Source organism: Cyprinodon variegatus, unplaced genomic scaffold, assembly GCF_000732505.1.
Source record: "Cyprinodon variegatus isolate N-32 unplaced genomic scaffold, C_variegatus-1.0 Scaffold1143, whole genome shotgun sequence".
Classification (NCBI taxonomy): Eukaryota; Metazoa; Chordata; class Actinopteri; order Cyprinodontiformes; family Cyprinodontidae; genus Cyprinodon; species Cyprinodon variegatus.
This window is the reverse complement of record NW_015151596.1, coordinates 70086-88821: the sequence shown is the minus strand read 5'-3', so window position 1 is coordinate 88821 and position 18736 is coordinate 70086. Positions and strand designations below refer to the sequence as shown.

The window sequence follows — 18736 nt, the reverse complement described above, 5'->3', positions numbered from 1 at the left end:
AACAGCAAATAACAGAAGTAGCAAAGTTGTACTCCACCTACGCCTATGAAAACCTCATTCACTGAAAAATAATAATGCCTCTATGTTTACATGAGTGTGTGTGTGCAAGTGGAAAGAGGGAAGTGGCTGAAGGAAGCGAGGTAGGAGGGCAAAATAGGTCTAGCGCCACCTCAGCACAGGAGTCAGGATTACGTCCAGGAGCAAATGGATAGAAATAGATCAGAGGAAGAAAAAAAAATGATTCGTTACTCTTGCGGCTGAGTGGCTGCATCGGATCGTCGGCTGCTGGATCGATGCATCGATACAAAACGATTATTATTTTCACCCCTAGCAGAGAGTGCCAGACATTCTTCTGAGTTACTTCTTCAGTAGACATGTTCCTTCAGAAGGTAACTGAGTTGTTCCAGCTGGAGGTAGAGAGTCACACATTTTGTTTTTGTCTACAGGGAGCTCCTTGAAACTGTGGTCACTACAAGTTTAACTCCACCTGGCCAGTATGCGGGGCTCCCTAGCTCGGCTGCTCTAGTTCTGTTTGCCAGCTGGTTACCAGGTCTGCTATTGTTAAACAGAGACATTTATGTTCCTCCATCCAGCCAGAAAGCAGCAACCTCTGCGTTCCTTCTGACCTTTTTTAGCTCCCTTCAGCCGGGACTGAAGCGACCATTGTTCTGCATCCTTTGCTTCTTTTTCATTGGTTTTGTCTTGAAGGACAGAAACGTAGAGCAGAGAAGAAGAGAAGCTAACACTGAGCTAGCAGGGTCTGAACACCTGAACTCTCTCTCTGCCTCAGCCTGCTTTCCTATTGGTGCAGATTCCTTTGGTGTGGAGTTGATGTTGGCATGGCAACCAGAAGGAAATATTTTTACCTTTTGGACCCGTCAAACATTTTTGTCAGTAAAAATAATTCTTTTATTCTGCTGCATTCTAATTCTTTGGTTGGATTATTGATGAAAATTTGTTTTGAGGAAAAAAATCAAAGCTCTGACCTTAAAGCTGAAAATCTGTCATCTTTCCTTTGATCAATGAAGCATTGTTCTGTTTGATTCTTTTCCTTATCTATAATCTTATTTTCTAAAATGTTTTGGCTGTTTTATTTCTGGATGGGAATTTGATCACAGTCTGTGATGAAGCTGCAGGCCCGGCGCCGGTCCACTTTGGTTCTGTTACATCTCAGAGCCCCGCTCAGGGTGCCATTAATCATTTTCCATAATTAGCTGGTTTAATGAGATCCAAGCAGATCTCTGTGACGGTTGGTGAGCTCTAAGATTAATCCGATTAGAGAACATTTAGTAACCATCTCAACTATTTGTTGACCAGAACAATAAAAATCAAGAGTTTGTTGGTGGAATAAATCTGTAGATTCAGGGTCAAAGGTCACAGATGGATCTTCATTACAGTCAATGATGATTAGAAGACAATCAGAGGAGACGTTATCTTCTCCTCATCCTCATGTTTCGGTTCTCCGTGGCCCAGATTTTATTTGGGTTCTTATGATGAGATTCTACGTAGGACATGGATCAGAGATTAACCGACTCGACCCGGTTTGGATGAACTGGATCAGTGGAGAGCCGAGTCCAGGTGGTGTGCTGTTGAGAGCAAACACTGATTCCTGGACTTTTGGACCACAGACATGTTTACACTTTATGCTTATGAGGACGCTGACCCGGTTACCATGGTGAATTGGTTACCACGGTGACTCACAAGAAGCCTAGATGGGTTCTACAGGGTTCCATCCTCTGGGTGGAGCTTGAGCTGAGATTAATCTCATCAGAACGAAGAGAGGAGAACCAGAACCCATTGGAGGAGCCTTAGAACCCCTCAGACTTGGAACCCTTGAGGGTTCTGAATACGGTCAGTGGAGGGGAAGTCCGGTCCAGTTCTCTCCTTATCTCAGATAGTGAGAGTGTTTTCTCTGTTCGTTGGATGCTCATCAGCACCGGTACCAGTTAGAACCCACCAACGGTTCTTTGTTTTTGAACTCCACAGGAGAACCGGTTCCTCTACGGGCTGTAGCTTCCATCTGGACCCTCTGCTGTATTCTAGGGCTCTGTAGAGGACCACAGACCCAAAGAGAAGCAAACTTAGGAACTCCAAAGAACATTTGACTGCTTGTCAACAGATCTTCATCCAGTTGGATCTGTGTTTTTTTCCGTGGATCATAACCGCTAACCCTGGCCTTTGGGTCACAGACTCTAGAGTTCAGAAAGGATGAGATCCATCAGAACTTGGGCTGAAACAATTAATCGGATTAATTGGGATTTGCATAAATAATCGTTAGTTGCAGTCCTAATCAGAACCCATCTTTGCTTTAACAATATGATCCAGCTGCTTGTTTTCTTTAATGTGTTTGTTGTGAGAAACTGTAGCAACCAGAGGTTCGGTCCAGACAGGCGTTTGTCCTCATCACCCTCTGGAGGATGAATCATCTCTGAGTCAGAGTCATAGATGATTTCAGAGGTTCTGGCCGACTACATTAGAAGAACCATTAAAGAAACGTTGTGCTCATTCATGAAGTCTGTTTTCTGAAACGAAACCGGACCGACCATGCAGCAGGACATCTTAGCAGGGCTCAGATTTCTCTGGGTCCCGCTGTTGGGCGGTATCTTCAGCCCAGGGAGGGCTGTGGTTTTCTAGCAGCAGAGTGTTTCTGTTTCCAGGGCAGCAGAACCCAACAAACACTGGGCCCAGAAGAGCCGTCAGCTGTTTATATTGGTGCAGCTCTCTGACAGTCAGACAGAACTCAAATGGAATCAGTTTACAGCAGCAGCAGCAGCAGGAAGAGGGGGTTTGGAGCCAAGCTGCTGTGAAGCTTTCAGGTCAGAGTCCAGAGGGAGAGTCAGGGGAAATCTAAGGAACAAAGAGGTGTTCTAAGGTCAGCAGAGGTGGTCTGCAACTCTCTCCAGAAACAAGATGGCGGCGGGACTTAGTTTGAAGTCGAACTTGATCTGGAAAGAGGACAGACCTTCTGAAAAGATATCGTATTGGACCAAAGCAGACATTTGACCATGAAGGACAGAACCAAACATGGCAGCTCATCAGAAACGTTCCAGGCACGGTGGTGGGGGAGTAATGGTCTGGGCTGGTTTAGGGCTCTTGCTGTCATAAAGTGGACCTTCATCTCCCCTGAGGTCTAAAGTATTCAGACTCATGTGAGTCCTAGCTGATCTGGAACTTAGCAGCAGAACTATAATGTAACAGCTAAAGGAGAATCAAGTTGAGGTGTAGTGGCCTAGTAGAAGTTCAGACTGGATTGCTGTGGTGGGACCGTGATGGAAGTCGTTTTTTGTGTTTGACCTCAGTCTGACCCTGAACCTGTTTCTTTGCTTCCTTCTTCTCCATCTTCTTTTTCTTCCCTCCTTCTTCTGCGTCTGTCAACTTGTCTCTCCCTGAGGAAACATGGCCGCCCCGCAGGAGCGTTCCATGACCTTGCTCTGCCAGAGGATAGATCTTAGTGACGGTTTGCCCAGAGGAAGCCAGAGTTTCACCTGAACGTTCTAGTTTCCTCTTCAAACCGTCTCTGGTTTCCTCTGCCGGGCCTCGCCTGCTGCTGATTGGCTGTGGCGCCGTGCCTCCTACCCTGCTGGGAGGTTCTGATCCGTCTTTGTTTAACAGCTCACCTGGCTGAACCCATTCATGGGACAACGTGTAACAGTGTGTCTGTTGCTCGGTTTCCTGGAACGAACCCAGTTCCTCCTGATCTTCTTCCAGGACTTCCTGTCCCATCAGGCGGGCTGAAGGTTGTCTGATGGGGCGAGAGGTTTCCAACTGATGGCAGCCAATCAGACTTCAGCTGCCTTTTCATCAATGGGTTGCTTTCATCCCAGAGGCTCTAGTAAATAACATATTCTTTATGGTGATGTTCTGTTGAATAATCACTGCAGAGATTATTAAAGAGATTGAATAAGTGTATAAATCCAATCTGCCGTATAATCTGTGATAATCTGTCACCCTTTAGACATCTTCCCGACTGAAGGTGGAAAAAATCTGAGACATGCTTAGATGGAGCCTGCTGCCCTGTAGTAGTCATCCTCTCTAATGATTTTTTTCGTTAGTGGGATGGCGGTTGGTTGGCGCTCCAGCTGGAGCGTTTTCAGGTCGGGCCCAGAGAATCTTTCTCCTCGCCACGGGGTCACAGGACGCGATTGCTGTTAGGATAGTCAGACTGATGGGATTCCTGCGCCATGAAGGGACAATAAACTGGAAGCTTCCGGGTTTATTCTTATCTGAGATGAAACTCAGATCCAGGCTTACGTCATGAAACAATCAGATGAGGTTGTTTTGATTTCTGTCCCAGGAAAACAAAGGAAGCTGTTCTGATTAAAAGCTGAAAGGTTTTTTGTTTATGCTTTATTTTATTTAAGGATTTTTTTATTTATTTATTGGGAAGATCACAGCCTTGTTTACATTTCAGGGTCAAATCATTTTAAGGAATATTTAGTTGTGAGAAAAACAAAAAGGCACACACCGCTCCAGATTGTGCTTTCTGAAATCTGTGAAATAGAAAAGAGGACAAGTTAACAAACAATAAGCTCAGTGGCAGAGTCTCATGTGATGTGTTGATGTGTTTGGAAAGCTGTGTTTGTAGTTTCTGATGTATATTGGCCCCTGATGCTCCCCGTTCCTGTTCTTAGCTGGTTAGATGTGTTTTCTTTTCTTTTTTTTTCAAATAAACATTTTTGGCTTCCATAATTCAGTTTGTTCCTCTTGTTCTTAGATGTATCCATTTGTGAAGCCTGCAGCTTTGAACATCTTGCGGGTCAAATTTTGGGTTTTTCAGCAGCAGGACCTGCTAACTGGGCTATGAAATCTAGATGAGTCATTTTTTCTTGAAATTAGTGCATTTTGTCTTGGATTGAGGAGGTAAAAGAGACATTTTGCCAATGGAACAAGACAACCTCCACTTATAATAAGAAAACACAATTGGATTGTCTTATTTCAAGTATTTCGAGTATAAATACTCATTCCATTGGCAAACTCTCTGATTTAGCTACTCAAATTAAGGGTAAATACACTTAATTTAGGAAATTTTAGCTTATTTCTAGATTGTTTTTCCAGTGCAGCTTCAGCTCCCAGAAAGAATGATTCAGAGCCTCAGTCCTTCTTGCCCAGTGAGCCAGGACGGCCTCAGGGACTCCAGCTGATTCTAGTCCCAGGGCTGCAGAGACGGGACGGGTGGGGCTGATTAATGGAGGCCTAGTGGTTCAGGAGGGAGTTAATGACGGTGGGCCCTGAAGCGTTCGTTATGAAGCGCACATTAGGCAGAATAAAAGCCAAATGAGCCTGATACATCAGCGCATTGACCCGGCGTTCAGCACTCCGCAGCGTCTGATCATCAGCAGCCCTGAGTGACGGCAGTGTGGAAAACAAAGAACCTACGCAACGACAGAGTGAAATCTTTGAATCTTAATCTGAGCTGCAGATTAACTGGAATTAGCCGCAGATTGAACTTTGATCTGCTAAATGCTGAAGAATGTGGGATCCTGAGCCGTTCAAACCCCAGCAGAACGCTGCTAATTAGATCAATCCATCACCTCCCTGCAGTGTTTCCACCCCCACCCAGTCAAAGGGGCTGAGTGATGGTGGCTTCACGCCCTGCTGGATCCCACATCATCCGGCCCCTCTGAGAAGGTCTTCATCAGCTGTTACTCATCCTCCATCACCTTCTCTGTGTGGCAGCTCATCCAGACAGCAGGAAGTCTCCCTGTGAGCCTTCTGGGATCGACTCCTCCTCTTTAGGTGCAGCTGAGTGTGTGGATCAGCACCAGGCTTGTTCTTTTTATCAAATCCTGATCCATTTACTCCGTTCTAACAAACTCATGGATCCAAACATGATGAAAGTTGAGTGGAAGGACGAAATGGAAGAAAAAGCAACAGGACTGACTGCAGGCTTCTGGGGTGTAGACCGCTCTGATCAGAACCTCAGCGGTTCCACATGCTGAGTCCCTTTACACCCAGTGAACCTGGTTCTTTGGTTCTGGATGTCTGCTGGTTTCAAACATAACAGGAGGTAGTTTTGTTTAAAGGGATGAAATCTGTCTGGTTTTCATCATTATCTTGTTATGGATCATGTTTTCTTGCCCCTGCATTCCTCCCTCTGTGTCTGGAGCCAGATTCTGGTCCAACGGGTCCTCCTCCATGCAGCTTCCAGCCCAGCTCCTCCTCTGCAGGTTCCTCAGGGGATGTAACCCTGAAGGAGACCCGACACACACAGGTTGAGTCAGAACAGGCTCTTCTGCCATGGTTCCAGCTTGTAAATCTCTGAAATGAGGCTAGTGGATCATCTGGTTTCCTCCTCCTCATCTTCTGGTTCTGAAACATCTAGGAAGAACCAGGGGCTGATGGGAGCAGCTGCATCCTGCATTGCTTCAGTGGGAACCTCCCCGACAGTGTGAGGTTCTGCTCACTCCCTGCAGCAAAGGACGCACCCGGGTTAAGGCCAGATATCAGTTTAATCTGCTGGGAATTAAACTAGAGATCGGGGAGTCACAGCTCAGTCAGAGAGGTTACATCACTGCGTGTTGCAGGCGTGTTGTAGCCTGTTACTGACACGCTAACAGATGGATAGCAGGCGTGGCTGCTGATGTCAGCTGAGCAGCAGTTTTATGGCCAGAAGCGGCGCTCACGCAGGGTCTTTAAAGCTGCTTCCACAAGGAATCTGTTTGGACCTACAGACAAATCTCAGAGCTAATCTCTGCATCCAGATAAACATGCTGCCTCCTCTAGATCTAAAGCTCAGCTTCCTGGAGTCATTCAGCCATGATTGCGTTTCACAGGCATGCCCTTTCCCTGCAGGAAAGCACCCCATAATTGCATCATTGTTGAAAAAACAGTGATTATGTTTCATTCTTAATCATCAACACATTTTCTACATCAATCAGACAGTCTTTGTTCCCTGAAACCTGTCAGGTCGGAGCATCAGATTAGATCCAGAAATGTATCTGAGCCACAGAAAATAAATCCCTGAACCGATATCCAAAACTGCTCGCCTTCTTTCAATCGTTTGTTATCAGACACCTCAGTGAACTGGGATTGGGTTTGTTCACTGTAACAGAAAAAGCTGTGTTCTCAGTTTCTCAGCTGGACTGTTTGGTTTTCTACTTGTAGAATAAAACGGTTTCAAACCAGAACCAAAAGCATTTCTAGGTCTGGGTTATGTTAGTGGTTTCATTAAACATGTATCTGTACTGGGGTTAGCGTGGTGAACCGCTCTCTAGGGCGACCTTGTTCCACCATTTATTAGGGTGACCTTGCTGCACCATTCTCTATGGTTACCTTGTCGTAAAGCGCTTTAGGGTTAGCTTGGTGGGCCATACTCGTACCCCTAGTGGTCCACAATGGCATTGTGGACCACTAGGGGTTTATGAAAATATTTTATTTCTTAGTTAGTACAACAAAATCGTGCTGGGATCTGTTCTGCTTCGTGAAAAAAAATAATCAAGCTACTAAAAGCAAGTATTTCATATATGATTTACTTCACCTTCATCTTTGACACACATCCAAACCAAGCAGAGGAACAAACTGGATGTAGAACAAAGTAAAACTACTTTAGTCAGTCTGACTATAATTTGTGTTCAATATTTTGTTCCTAATTCATTAAGTTTAAATGTATTTATAAGGGAGTTATTAAGAGGAGCTCCAGTTTTATAAATAAAGTGATATAAATAATGTGATATTATTTTGTATTTATTTCGATTCCTTACTAACCTACTGTCAACATACTTCTGTTGTTTTTTTTTATTTGAGATGAAAGAATAAAATGGCTAAGAATTAAATGCTCAAATTAAAAGATTAAGTAAAATAGTTTTTATTTTATAATCAGTTATTGTGCGTTCCACTTTTGGACGATGATCAATACTTTGGACTAAGAGGGGGTCTCATGGAAAAATGTCCAAAGGGAAACACAAGTTAAAAAAGGATGGGAAACACTGAGTGTTCACCAGGCTAACCCTACAGGTCGCTAAGTGGTCCTCGCTTTTCTGCAGTTAATCATCTAAATACAGGAAACTGACAGTTTTTATCCAGTTAGAAGTGTTACAGCTTCCTACATCCCTTCAGGACCGCTGCCCCCAGAGGTGAGATCAGGTAACCAGGTTCCAAAATTAGATTGTTATCACACCGGCCAAATGGACCTGAAGATAAAACTAATTCCTGGCCAAACATGTTTTTACTGGCCAGAAAAAAAATGCACTTGCATGCTTTTAAGGAACATATTTCACCAAGGCATTTTGTTAAATGCAAATGAAGTTACCATAAAAGGTTATGTAGTTTTATCGAATGAACTTGGAATTTTAAATTGCAATAAATTTTATTCAGAAATGCAAAATAATTTGATTTGACAGAGTGGCCATAAATAAAACAATTGAAAAAACAGCAAACTATTTTCATTTGATATATAGTGCATAAATAAAAGTGTAGCCTTCCCTCCAATGGCATGGGCAGTGCTATCTGTATGCACGTCCATCAGACATGGGCAATGTGGAGTCAGCAAGTCATCTCCATGTCATGTATTTGTTCTACCCAGCCACTGAAGCAGGTGAGTCCAATCTTTACCGTGAATTAACCTGTGCAGATTGGACTCACCTGGTTAATTGGCTGGGTAGATTAAATACATGACATGGAGATGACTTGTTGACTCCACATTGCCCATGTCTGGCGTCCATCTATCAGCGTGTGAGGAGCAGACAGAGGAGGAACTAAGGGACGACTAAGGGAGACTTTCCAAAATAAAAGCTTAAAGGACGTGACTGAAGAGCGACTGCTCGCCTTGTGGCAAATGGTGCAAAAGTTTAGCCGCATTTGGCGAGTGTTAATTTCATACCCTGCAGGCAGGCTCGGACTGGGAATGGTTTTTGGCCCTGGCGTGTGTCTCAAATTTGAAACGCGTTACGAATACGCATTGTGGATTAACCGATCTATCCTCAAGCATCACACGACAACCTTCACCAAGACTTCTATAATGCGCTTTTACTGGCTTTGGTTATTAACACGGACGCGGCAGTGACTGCTGCTGCATAATGTCCACACTCACCACATCAGCAGGGTTTCCAGATGTCCCTGACTCATGTTTTCCAGCCCCAAAAATGTTCATAAGCTGCCTGGATATAAGAAATCCTATCAAATTTAAAACGGTCTATTGATCTCTTAGGCCATAAATCTAAAGAAAATCAGTTTTTACCCATAGAGGGCCATCCTAAACTGCCAGATTGGAAACATCCCCATCATGCACCGCAACATATTTTTGCTAAATGTTTTAACATAAATTTGCCAAATATAAGAGAAACATCATAGTTTGGTTTAAAGAAAGTATTTTAGTTTTATTGTAATTTAGTTTGTTGCAAGGATTTTACAGTTTGAAGAAATAGAAAATGACACCATATGCCAACCGTCGCAAGAATATGCATGACAAGGAAGGCTATATATGCTGCATGCATCATTAAGGTAGTTAACGTTGTATTACTTTTTGAGCTCCTTGAGTTATTTACTGTCACAGGTAGGAGCTTCGGCCAGAGAGTAAATGTTGGGGTCGGTATGATTTAAGGAGGGCCGGTCCTCACACGCTGAAATTAGGACCGGCCCAACGGGCAAATGCCCGGTATCACAGATTACCAGTCCAAGCCTGCCTGCAGGTAACGGTTCTCTGAAGGTGGAGAATGGATGATGGACTCATGGTGTCTGCTGTGAACCTCCTCATGCAGCTATCATCCAAGCAGCAGAGGTGTTTAGATGGCTTTGATAAGACGCCACCATGTTACGTGTTGGCATTTCCATCTCCTGCTCAGGACGCTTGTTGGTAAACATTGAAAGTTGAAGCATCAAATGTCAGAAATGTTTTCACCGCATTCATCTGTGGACAGGTTGTGGTCCAATCAGAGAGGCTGCAGGAGGGTGAGCAGGACCTCTGCAGACATCAGAAACTGGTGCAGCGAGTCGTTTCTTCCTGCCAAATGCGTAGTGACACCCCCCCACCCCCACCCCGCCCCGTGTCTCTATCTGTCTGTCGCTGGATCGCTGAGGAAGATGCTTTCTATTTAAAGACCAGGGAAACATGAGCAGAACATCCTGTTTTGGAGGAAATGTCACGCTGCAGGGCAATGACTTGGAGCAGTGTTCAAAGACAGAACCAGCGTCTCTGTGAGCCGAACCCAGGAGGAGCTCAGATCTCCTGCACTTTCTCCTCACTGGGTGCACCAGTTCCAGATGTTGGTAGATGGACCGGATCCATGAATTCCTGCAGGCCCTGCTGGGTTCTGAAACTGTGGTTCCTACCAGTGAATGTTGTTCCTTTAACCACAGAATGTCAGTGTGGTTTATGAAGGCTTTCTGAGCTGATTTGAAACGTCTGAATTCATATTCGACCACCTCTGGATGTGATAACAGCTGCAGGTTGGTTTGGGTTCGTCCCTACCAGCCTTCCATCGTCCTCTTTACAACAGAAGCTCAGGCTCAGTCAGATTAGGTGGTCTGCATTCAGGTCTGGACTTTGACTAGGCCACTCTGATCTAACCCATCAGTTGGATCTTAGCTGCATATTGAGGCTGGGTTTTCCCTTTTGGCTCCATCCATCTTCACATCAGTTTGGAGGTTCTTTTCTAGTTCTGCTGAATCAAATGGACCCAACAGCATGATGCTTCCACCACCGTTTTGTCCAGCCTGAAGCTTTAAGTCGACCATGATGCTTATGTGAGGGATGTCTTCTCATCAGGTTCAGAAAGCCTGGAACGGGTTTGAGTATTAGAACAGAACTAAGACCCTGGTCGCTGACAGGCCCATAATAAAAGCGGCGCCTGGTTAACCTCTCCAACACTGCGGCAGAACCACACGTTTATCCTGGCGGCCGGCCCACATCCCGTGGGAGTAATGGAGCCCACAGCTTACACAACCTGGACGTGGAAAAGGAAGGACTTGTTACAGGAGATCAGGGAGATCCGTTTAACTCCAGCTGATGCTGTTATGAAAGAGGGGATTGTTGTTGTTCCTCTGCATGGCGTGAGAGGCTGGAGCCATCAGAGCTGGAGGCGGCTGGGTTTCCGAACTGGGGGTGATGGCTTAAACATGTGGAATTCCTCAGTGACCTCATGCTTTCCCTATCCTCGTCTTATTTCCTGAGACCAACCTGCTCCAGTTCATTTCCACAGGTTTTAGAGTGCAGTCAGGAAACATGGGAGCGGTTTCAGCTCCTGTCGTCTTCGGTTTTCATCCTGCCAAAAGTTCCCCAATCGATTCCTGGAGTCTTTGCAGTGAAGAACTGCAGGATTCTGTTTGTTTTCAGCCTGAACGGCTTGGCTGCTCATGTTGGGAAAACTAGGATCTGCTAATCAAGACAAACATCTTAACCAGCTTCTACAACCAGCTTCAGTTCAGCTTCACAGTAAAATCGGAACAATGTCAAGTTTTCATCCTGAGGCAGAAGGATCTGATTCAAACAGTCTGTTTATGTTTTTAACTCGGAAGCAAACTGACTTCATGAAAATAAGATGCATATGGGAGGAAGAAGTGACATAAAAACAACAAAGAAAATAATCCAAAACAAACAATGAGCTGGTTTATTATTTAAACAACTGGAACAAAAGCACACACAATAAATCAAAGTAAAGTACAAATGAGATCACTTAAAATTTATTTATAAAACATTATACAATCATATTTATATTTCTAACGATTACTAGTATAATCAGGGCCCTAACCTTCACCCAAAGTTAATCCACTCCGTACCTCTAAATCGACTAAGGTAAAAAATGGAGGTCCACCACATTAAGACCAGCCTTCGGTCCCACAAGCCCAGCTGGTCCTCAGAAGGTTAGTAAGTTTACCCAAAATGGTGCTAATTGGGTAACATACACAAGTACACACAGACTGGACCTAAACTAACCTGGTTTCTTGCTCAGTTTAATTTTAGTTTATTTATTTAGCTCCAATTCACAGCACATCTCATCTGAAGGATCTATAGAAACGATTCAACCAGAGCATCCAGTTTCTATCCAGGGAAAAATCAGCTGATGACAGCGACTCATTGACTCTGCAGCAATCCCTCACACTCAGCATAAATGTTCCTTCACTAGATCCTTACTCTGGGAAATGACTGCTGTAGAACCAGCTACAGCTTCAATTGTGTTTCCAAAACATTGAGACCCGGTCGGGTCCGGAAGAGCGAAGCTTCAGAGCAGTGGTGCCGTTTCTGTCAGGCTGATTGGTTTCAGCTACTGCATCTGAGCCATCTCTTCTTCTGCCTGTTTAAAGGTCCAGGTGTTTGTTTAAAGTCGTAGGGAAGTCATATTTAAATTTCATCATTCTAGCTTAAACATGTTTATAAATTTACTCTTTATCAGACCATATTGTCCCAAAAGTTAGAAAATTTCTATTTTAAAATAAATCCTGTCTTAAAATCTGTGTGTTTTTTCGTTATTTTATGCAGAGCAGTTATACGTCAGCTTGTACACCTAAATTCAACCAATCATACATCAACAGTCATCTGTGAATCAATTTTTTAATTTTACCATTGAGTTATGTCCCAGTGTTCACAGGGATGGACGTCTTCAGCAGGCGTAGTGCTAACAGAACTGGCAGCGTTGCGAGGCAAGGGCTCAAACATGTACGGCTGTAAGCCTTCTACACCAAACCAAGCTTCTGCCGCCCTGGCGTCCTCTTCCACATCATCTTCATTCCCACTTTCCTCCTCTAAATAAAAAATGTATGACGGAGGAGACTCATCCATGACCTTCGACACAAACCTCTCGTCCTCCTGCATGTTTCTGCTGTCCATAGCGTTCCTTGACAGTGTCGGTAAGTCACCAATTTAGTTCCCAATGTAATTTCCCATTGGGAACCTACTAGCACTAACTTGCTAATTGGTTAGCAAGATGCTTCCAACAAACCGGCCACAACCAAACTTGCTTGCGAACCTTCGGCAACAACAATCCGCTCCCTTGATAATCGACCAATCACATTCACTTTATGCAGCGGTTGGAACAGCTGCTTCCCTACGACTTTAATAAACATTATCAGAACCGTTCTACTGCCCATGAACGCGGAACAAAAGGATTTAGCCCTTTAAGGAGGAAGAGGAAGGAGACATGACATTTTCACAGCCTTCCCCCGACACAGACAAACACACACACCATCCGGTAACATTTCCAGCCTGCCTCCTGCTAATGAAGACCTCCACAGCAACCGGGCCGTAATCCGGGCCGGGTTTGTGTTCCTTGGACCCCCTGTGGGCCTGTGAAGGTCACCTCCTGTTGAGAGAGGAGGCATTAAAACGGGCCGCCTGAGGAGGTTCTGCTCCTGCTGGCTGTTGCTCCGGTTCAGTCCAACTCCCTGTATCTGCTGCTCTGTTAGTTCTGGTTCAGCCCACATGGTTCTGTAGGTAGCAGCACTGTTAAAAGGTTTCTGTTATCTCCAAACACCTCTTTATTCACCCATTTTCCTGCTGTCAGAGCCACAAGCCCATATTGCTGCTGCCTGGTTCCGTCAGATCCGAACCAATCCACCTGCTTATTTTAAAAAATTTCTGATGTTGTCAGGAGCCGAGTCTGTAAAGGTGAATATTAAAGACCTGAAGAGAAGATTGATGTGGTTCTGCTTGGTTCTGATGTTCTGGAGTCCAGCTGGTTGAGAACCACATGGACCTTAGAACTGAACCAGCTCCAGCTGAGGTGGTTCAGATACATTAATTGGTTGTTTCAGAAGCCACACCTGGAGGTCAGCTGAAGCTAATGCTAATATCCGCTCCCTCCATCTGCCATTACTGTCAATGTTGAGTTTGTTTCTAAAGGTTTATTTGTTCACATTTACACTGTTGGAACATTTGGTTTCATCCTCATTTTATCACATAAATAAAGGAAGAAAAAGGCCAAAAAAACGAATGGAAACGATCTGCATCAGTTTCTAGCCGTTATGTCATCAGAACCAGAGACGCTGAGCTGGGCCCCCATCAGTTTGTGCACCACTTTGACCATTAGCTCGGATGGAAACCAGTTTGTTCGGATCTCATTTTGTCCTGAACTCATCAGATCAGCCGGCATGTTGGGACAGTTTCCGTTTAGTGACATCATCTTCTCCTCTTCTGCTCTGAGTGTTAGGAGGACAAACATGAGCTCAATTCAGCCTCCCAGGCGGGGTCTTATCTCTGCGGCTTCACCTCACTGTGGGCAGATGGTGGGCGTTTCCTGGAGTCAAAACGGCCCTGAGCTGCAGATCTTTTCTGAAACCAGAGTCACTTAAAGGTCAGAGAGATGCAGCGTCTGAGGCGAGTATCTGAAGGCAGCAGGGTGCATGCCACCTGACCTGGGGACAGTTTCCCTCCATCTCAGCTGCTGCTGCTGCTCTCTGGGAAACACAGATAAGGCTTCAGCTGCAGCCGCTGACATTGGAACGCCTCGCCCTCACAGCTGGCCGACGCTTTAAAGAGAGATTTTAAAGCAGAAAATTGATCAGAAAAGCTCCAGTTTAGTCCTGAAGCGAAGCCACGTTTTAGACCAGAGGAGGCTTCCATTTAGGATTCCAAAAAAGTTATATTCCATTTAGGAGAAGGTTGACTGGTTGCTATGATGGAAGAGATAAAACAGGATATAGACAGTAATCAATCAGACATATTTGGTGCAGAAAACTGTTTGTTTCAAGCTTTGTATTTTCCCACCTTTTTAAACTTTAACTCCCAAATCAGACTGTAGTTTGGGCTGATTATATTTTTATATAACGGCCAATTCATGGTTAATCCATCCATTGTTAATGTTTGGTTTGATTTGTTAATAAAGGTTTGATTCTTGCTCTGATTCAGACTGGTAGAACATTTCTTATCACTGATTCTTTTTTATCGTATGATATAAAGTAATATTTGCTTCAGTTTCACCTCAATAATATTCCTGGACTAACTGATAAACTACAGTAAACTGGTATCTTTCCATAATGATAGAGAGCTGATTCTGGTGCTAAAGCAGAACCAGGAGGAGGCCCTGGTGGGGAGGAGTTAGTCTGGGTGAGGTTCTGCTGAGGCCCGTGTGTTGGTTACAGATCTTCCCTCCTGGTTCTGCTGAATCCGGTACAAAGCCGGTTCTGAAACCCGACTGATCTGAGCAATCCCAGGCTCTGTGGCACGAAAAGGCAGTGGTGCTCTACCTGACTGGACCGGACCCGGCCGATCCAGAACCTCTGAACACTGAGGCTGGTTTGGAATCAGACTGCAGCAGCTACCTGTGTGCTTCCTTATTTTTATTTCCTCAGGTCAACTGCTGGTTTTATGGGCTTTGATCTGTCACGGTGCCGCCGTTAATCCGATCGGGTCTGCAGCACAGTAAAGTTATTGTGTAACAGAGCGAGCAGCAGCTGAAGGTCAAATCGCTCTGAACTCTCCCTGTTTTAATGACTCATTGTTCCAGAAGTGGATTTATTTCCTCTTACTGTTGTTTGCCTAGCTGCTGCCAACTGAAATGTCGCTGCAGTCCCCCTGCTTCTCAAAGCTCTACTCAGACGTGCATCTGACCAGAAACCCCAGTGCTGCTCAGCTGCTGGGAGCGGCTGCATTAAGAGCAACATGTGACCCATTTAAAGTTCTGTTGGGTCCAGCTGGCTGCTGATACCTGAAGCCAGATGTTTTCCTTTCACTGACTTTCTGAACTAGTTGACTTCATCTGGAGGGAAATAAAAACCTTTTCCTTCGGGTCAGGAGGGAAAGGTTCTGATCGTTATATTGAGGCCCAGGGTTCTGTTTTGGATCCTTAGGTTGAATCCAGAACCTTCCTCCCCTTCAGATTTTCTCAGCCTTATTTCCTCCTTCAGTTCTGCTAGAACTCCTCTGCAGCAGCTAAGTTCTGATGGTGTCGGTGCTGGTCGTTTAAAGTGATTCAGTGTTCTCTCAGCCAAACAGGTTGAATCTGGATTTAAACCATCTCAAAGTTTCAGTGTTTTACAGTTTTCTAGGCTTTTATCCCAGATTAGTGAAGCTGAAGAACTAGAAGCTGCTTCTCCATGTATGCAGGGTCACCTGGTGACATTACGTACAGCTGGGATGGTCTGCATCGTTATGGTAACTGATGTTGTTGCTATAGTCGTAGGGAAGTCATATTTAAATTTGAAATCATTCTGGCTTAAATATGTACATAATGCACTCTTTATCAGGCCATATTGTCCCAAAATTTAGAAAATTTGTATTTAAAACAAAAATCCTGTCTTAAGATCTATTTTTTATTTGTTTATTTTTTTTTTATGCAGGCCAGTTAGTTATACGTCAGCCTGTACAACTAAATTTGTATATCAGCGGTCATCTATCAATCAAATTGTTTCGGTCATAGCATCTTGATTCATATGTTGCAGCTAATATATGCTAAGGTTGAAATAAGAAATCAGAATAATTTACTCTACCACTGAGTGACGTCCCAGTGTTTACGGGGATGGACGTCTGTATCTTCTGCAGGCGTAAAGCTAACAGGAAGGGCAGGGGCTGAAACATGTACGGCTGTAAACCTTCTACACCAAACCAAGCTTCTGCCACCCTGGCGTCCTCTTCCACTAAAACTTCGTTCCCACTTTCCTCCTCTAAATAAAAAATCAATGTATGATGGAGGAGACTCATCCACGACCACCGAAACAAAACACTCCTCCTCTTGCATGTTTCCGCTGTCCATAGCGTTCCTTGACAGTGTCGTTGCTAAGTGCTACTTGGTCCCAGTGTAATTTCCCCTTTGGAAACCTACTAGCACTAAGTTGCTAACAGGTTAGCAAAATGCTTACGGCCACAACCAAACATGCTTGCGAACATTCCGCTACAGCAATCCCGCCCCCTTCATAATTGACCAATCACATTCACTTTATTCACTCGTGTAAAGTCGGGCACCAGTCGGGAGAATTCAGAAATGCAACCGCTGGAACAGCCGCTTCCCTACGACTTTAATTAGTATCAGAGGTGGGCGGCATGTAGAACAGGAGGGGCCTTAAGAAGGACCCCTGAGGGACCTCACATTTAATGTTTACGGTCTCTGATTTAAAGTTGCCTCCTGAGGCCGAGTCCTTCATGTGGATCGGAACCAGTCCAGCTCTGGACCAGTGAGGCTGACTCAGTTTTTCAGGTGCTCTAATAAAAAGATCAACAGTGTTGAATGCTGCACAGAGGTCCAATGGTACCAGCACTGGGGTCCAGTAGCACATCTGCAGTGTTCTGGGCTCAGTGGATCATCAGTAGGCTTCCTGCCTGCAGAGTTTCTAAATCCAATGTGGATGATCGCCCCTCCTCAGCTGCCAGGAAACAGTCCTGAAGATTGATCTGAGCCTGGTTCTGCAGCAGCGTGCTGACTCAGTGTGTTTACCTCTGGCCGCTTGCAGCTCAGTTCACCATGTAGATGTGAAGAACTTTGAGCAGCAGCTGATCTGCAGAGCAGGAGGATTTGCTTCCCTGTTAATTTAGTTTTGGCCTCAGGTCAAAGTAAATCAGCCATAATCGCTTTAAAACAAATAACCCGGGTCGACTTTCTCCTCGGGTGCTTCATTGAGAATGTCAAACAGCAGATTAAAGGAGAACCAAGACAGCTGTTGGTTCCAGGGGGCAGGGATTATCTGGTAAACCAGGAAATTGAGGTTTAGCACATGATCAGTGAGCAGCTGATGGACCATGCCTGCAGCCTATGTTGCAACAATTCTTCCTCTTCCTCTGCTGCAACACCTACAAACCTACAGGACCGTTTACTTGGATCTGCTGCATTCACTGGCCCAGTTCTATGGGTTCATCTGTCATCCTGGTTTGACCCAGAGCCTGCTGAGCCCGGCAGGCGGGTCCAGCTAACCAGGGTTGTTTGCCTGTTTGTTTTCCATCTGTTGCTCTGTGCAGCAGAGGTCCAGTAGAACCCAGCAGCTGGTTCTGTTCCTGCAGTTTATGTCAATGTGTTTAATTATCACCCTTTGAAGAAGCTGACCTCAGAACAGCAGGTATCCATCAGACCTGAGTCAGACTGCCACCTGCAGGTTAGAGCAGGTGCTGCATGGAGCCGGGCCATCATTAAGAACCTGAATAGGTTTGGCCATTGAAGAACCCAATAAAATATTACAAAGTTTGTTTTTTTTCTACCATAAATCATTAATTTAATTTTGTTTTCTGTGTTTGATTCTGGTGGCATGGCAGGCAAATGGGCTCTGGGTTTAAGGGTTGTGCTCTGCACAGCCTGTTTAAACTAGCACGGGTTTGACTGCTGTTAACTAAGGTCTAGAAACAAAGTAGAGATTCTATCATTTAATCTCTAAACAACAGATAAAAAATATGTTCTTTCATCAGCTTCACCACATTCACAAGTTACTGGAGGACAAGCTGCTGTTCATTAAGAATGGTAGTTTTTCAGAAACATGGAAGAACAGATCCAAACCCGTTCTGCAGTCTAATAGTGACTTTCTCTCCCTTTCTTGCAGAAGGAGTTTGCATCCCCTCCACCACTGCTGTACAGGAAGCTGAGCAATCCTGACCTGTCGCCCGCAGCAACCACGGCTACAAAATCCAAACTGCACCGACAGCTGAGTCAGGATGAGAGCCGGACCCGACGCAGCAGCCTGGCCATGACAGGTAACTCACTCCAGCTGACATTTGGCTCTGAATTGATCAAAACCAGGTTCTGTAAATCCTTTTCTTTTTATGCTGCTGTTCTAGTTTCGCTGGTTTGTTGGTTCTCCCCTAATGGAGGCCATCCAGCTTAGATCAGAACTTTCCAGCTGCTCCAGGAGAGCTGGTTTAAGCTAACGATCAGAACTTTCCAGCTGCTCC

General features: G+C 44.8%; 1 protein-coding gene across 1 annotated transcript in view; it reads left to right on the top strand.

Annotated features, from left to right (window-relative positions):
- The window catches only part of LOC107101729 (microtubule-associated serine/threonine-protein kinase 2-like), a gene marked incomplete at its 3' end in the record, with an annotated part of 91081 nt that overhangs the window by 2311 nt on the left and 70034 nt on the right, over window positions 1-18736 (top strand). The window contains exon 2 of the mRNA XM_015400747.1: window positions 18388-18538. Coding sequence (XP_015256233.1) covers window positions 18388-18538 — 151 coding nt within the window. The remainder of the gene's footprint in view (window positions 1-18387; window positions 18539-18736) is intronic.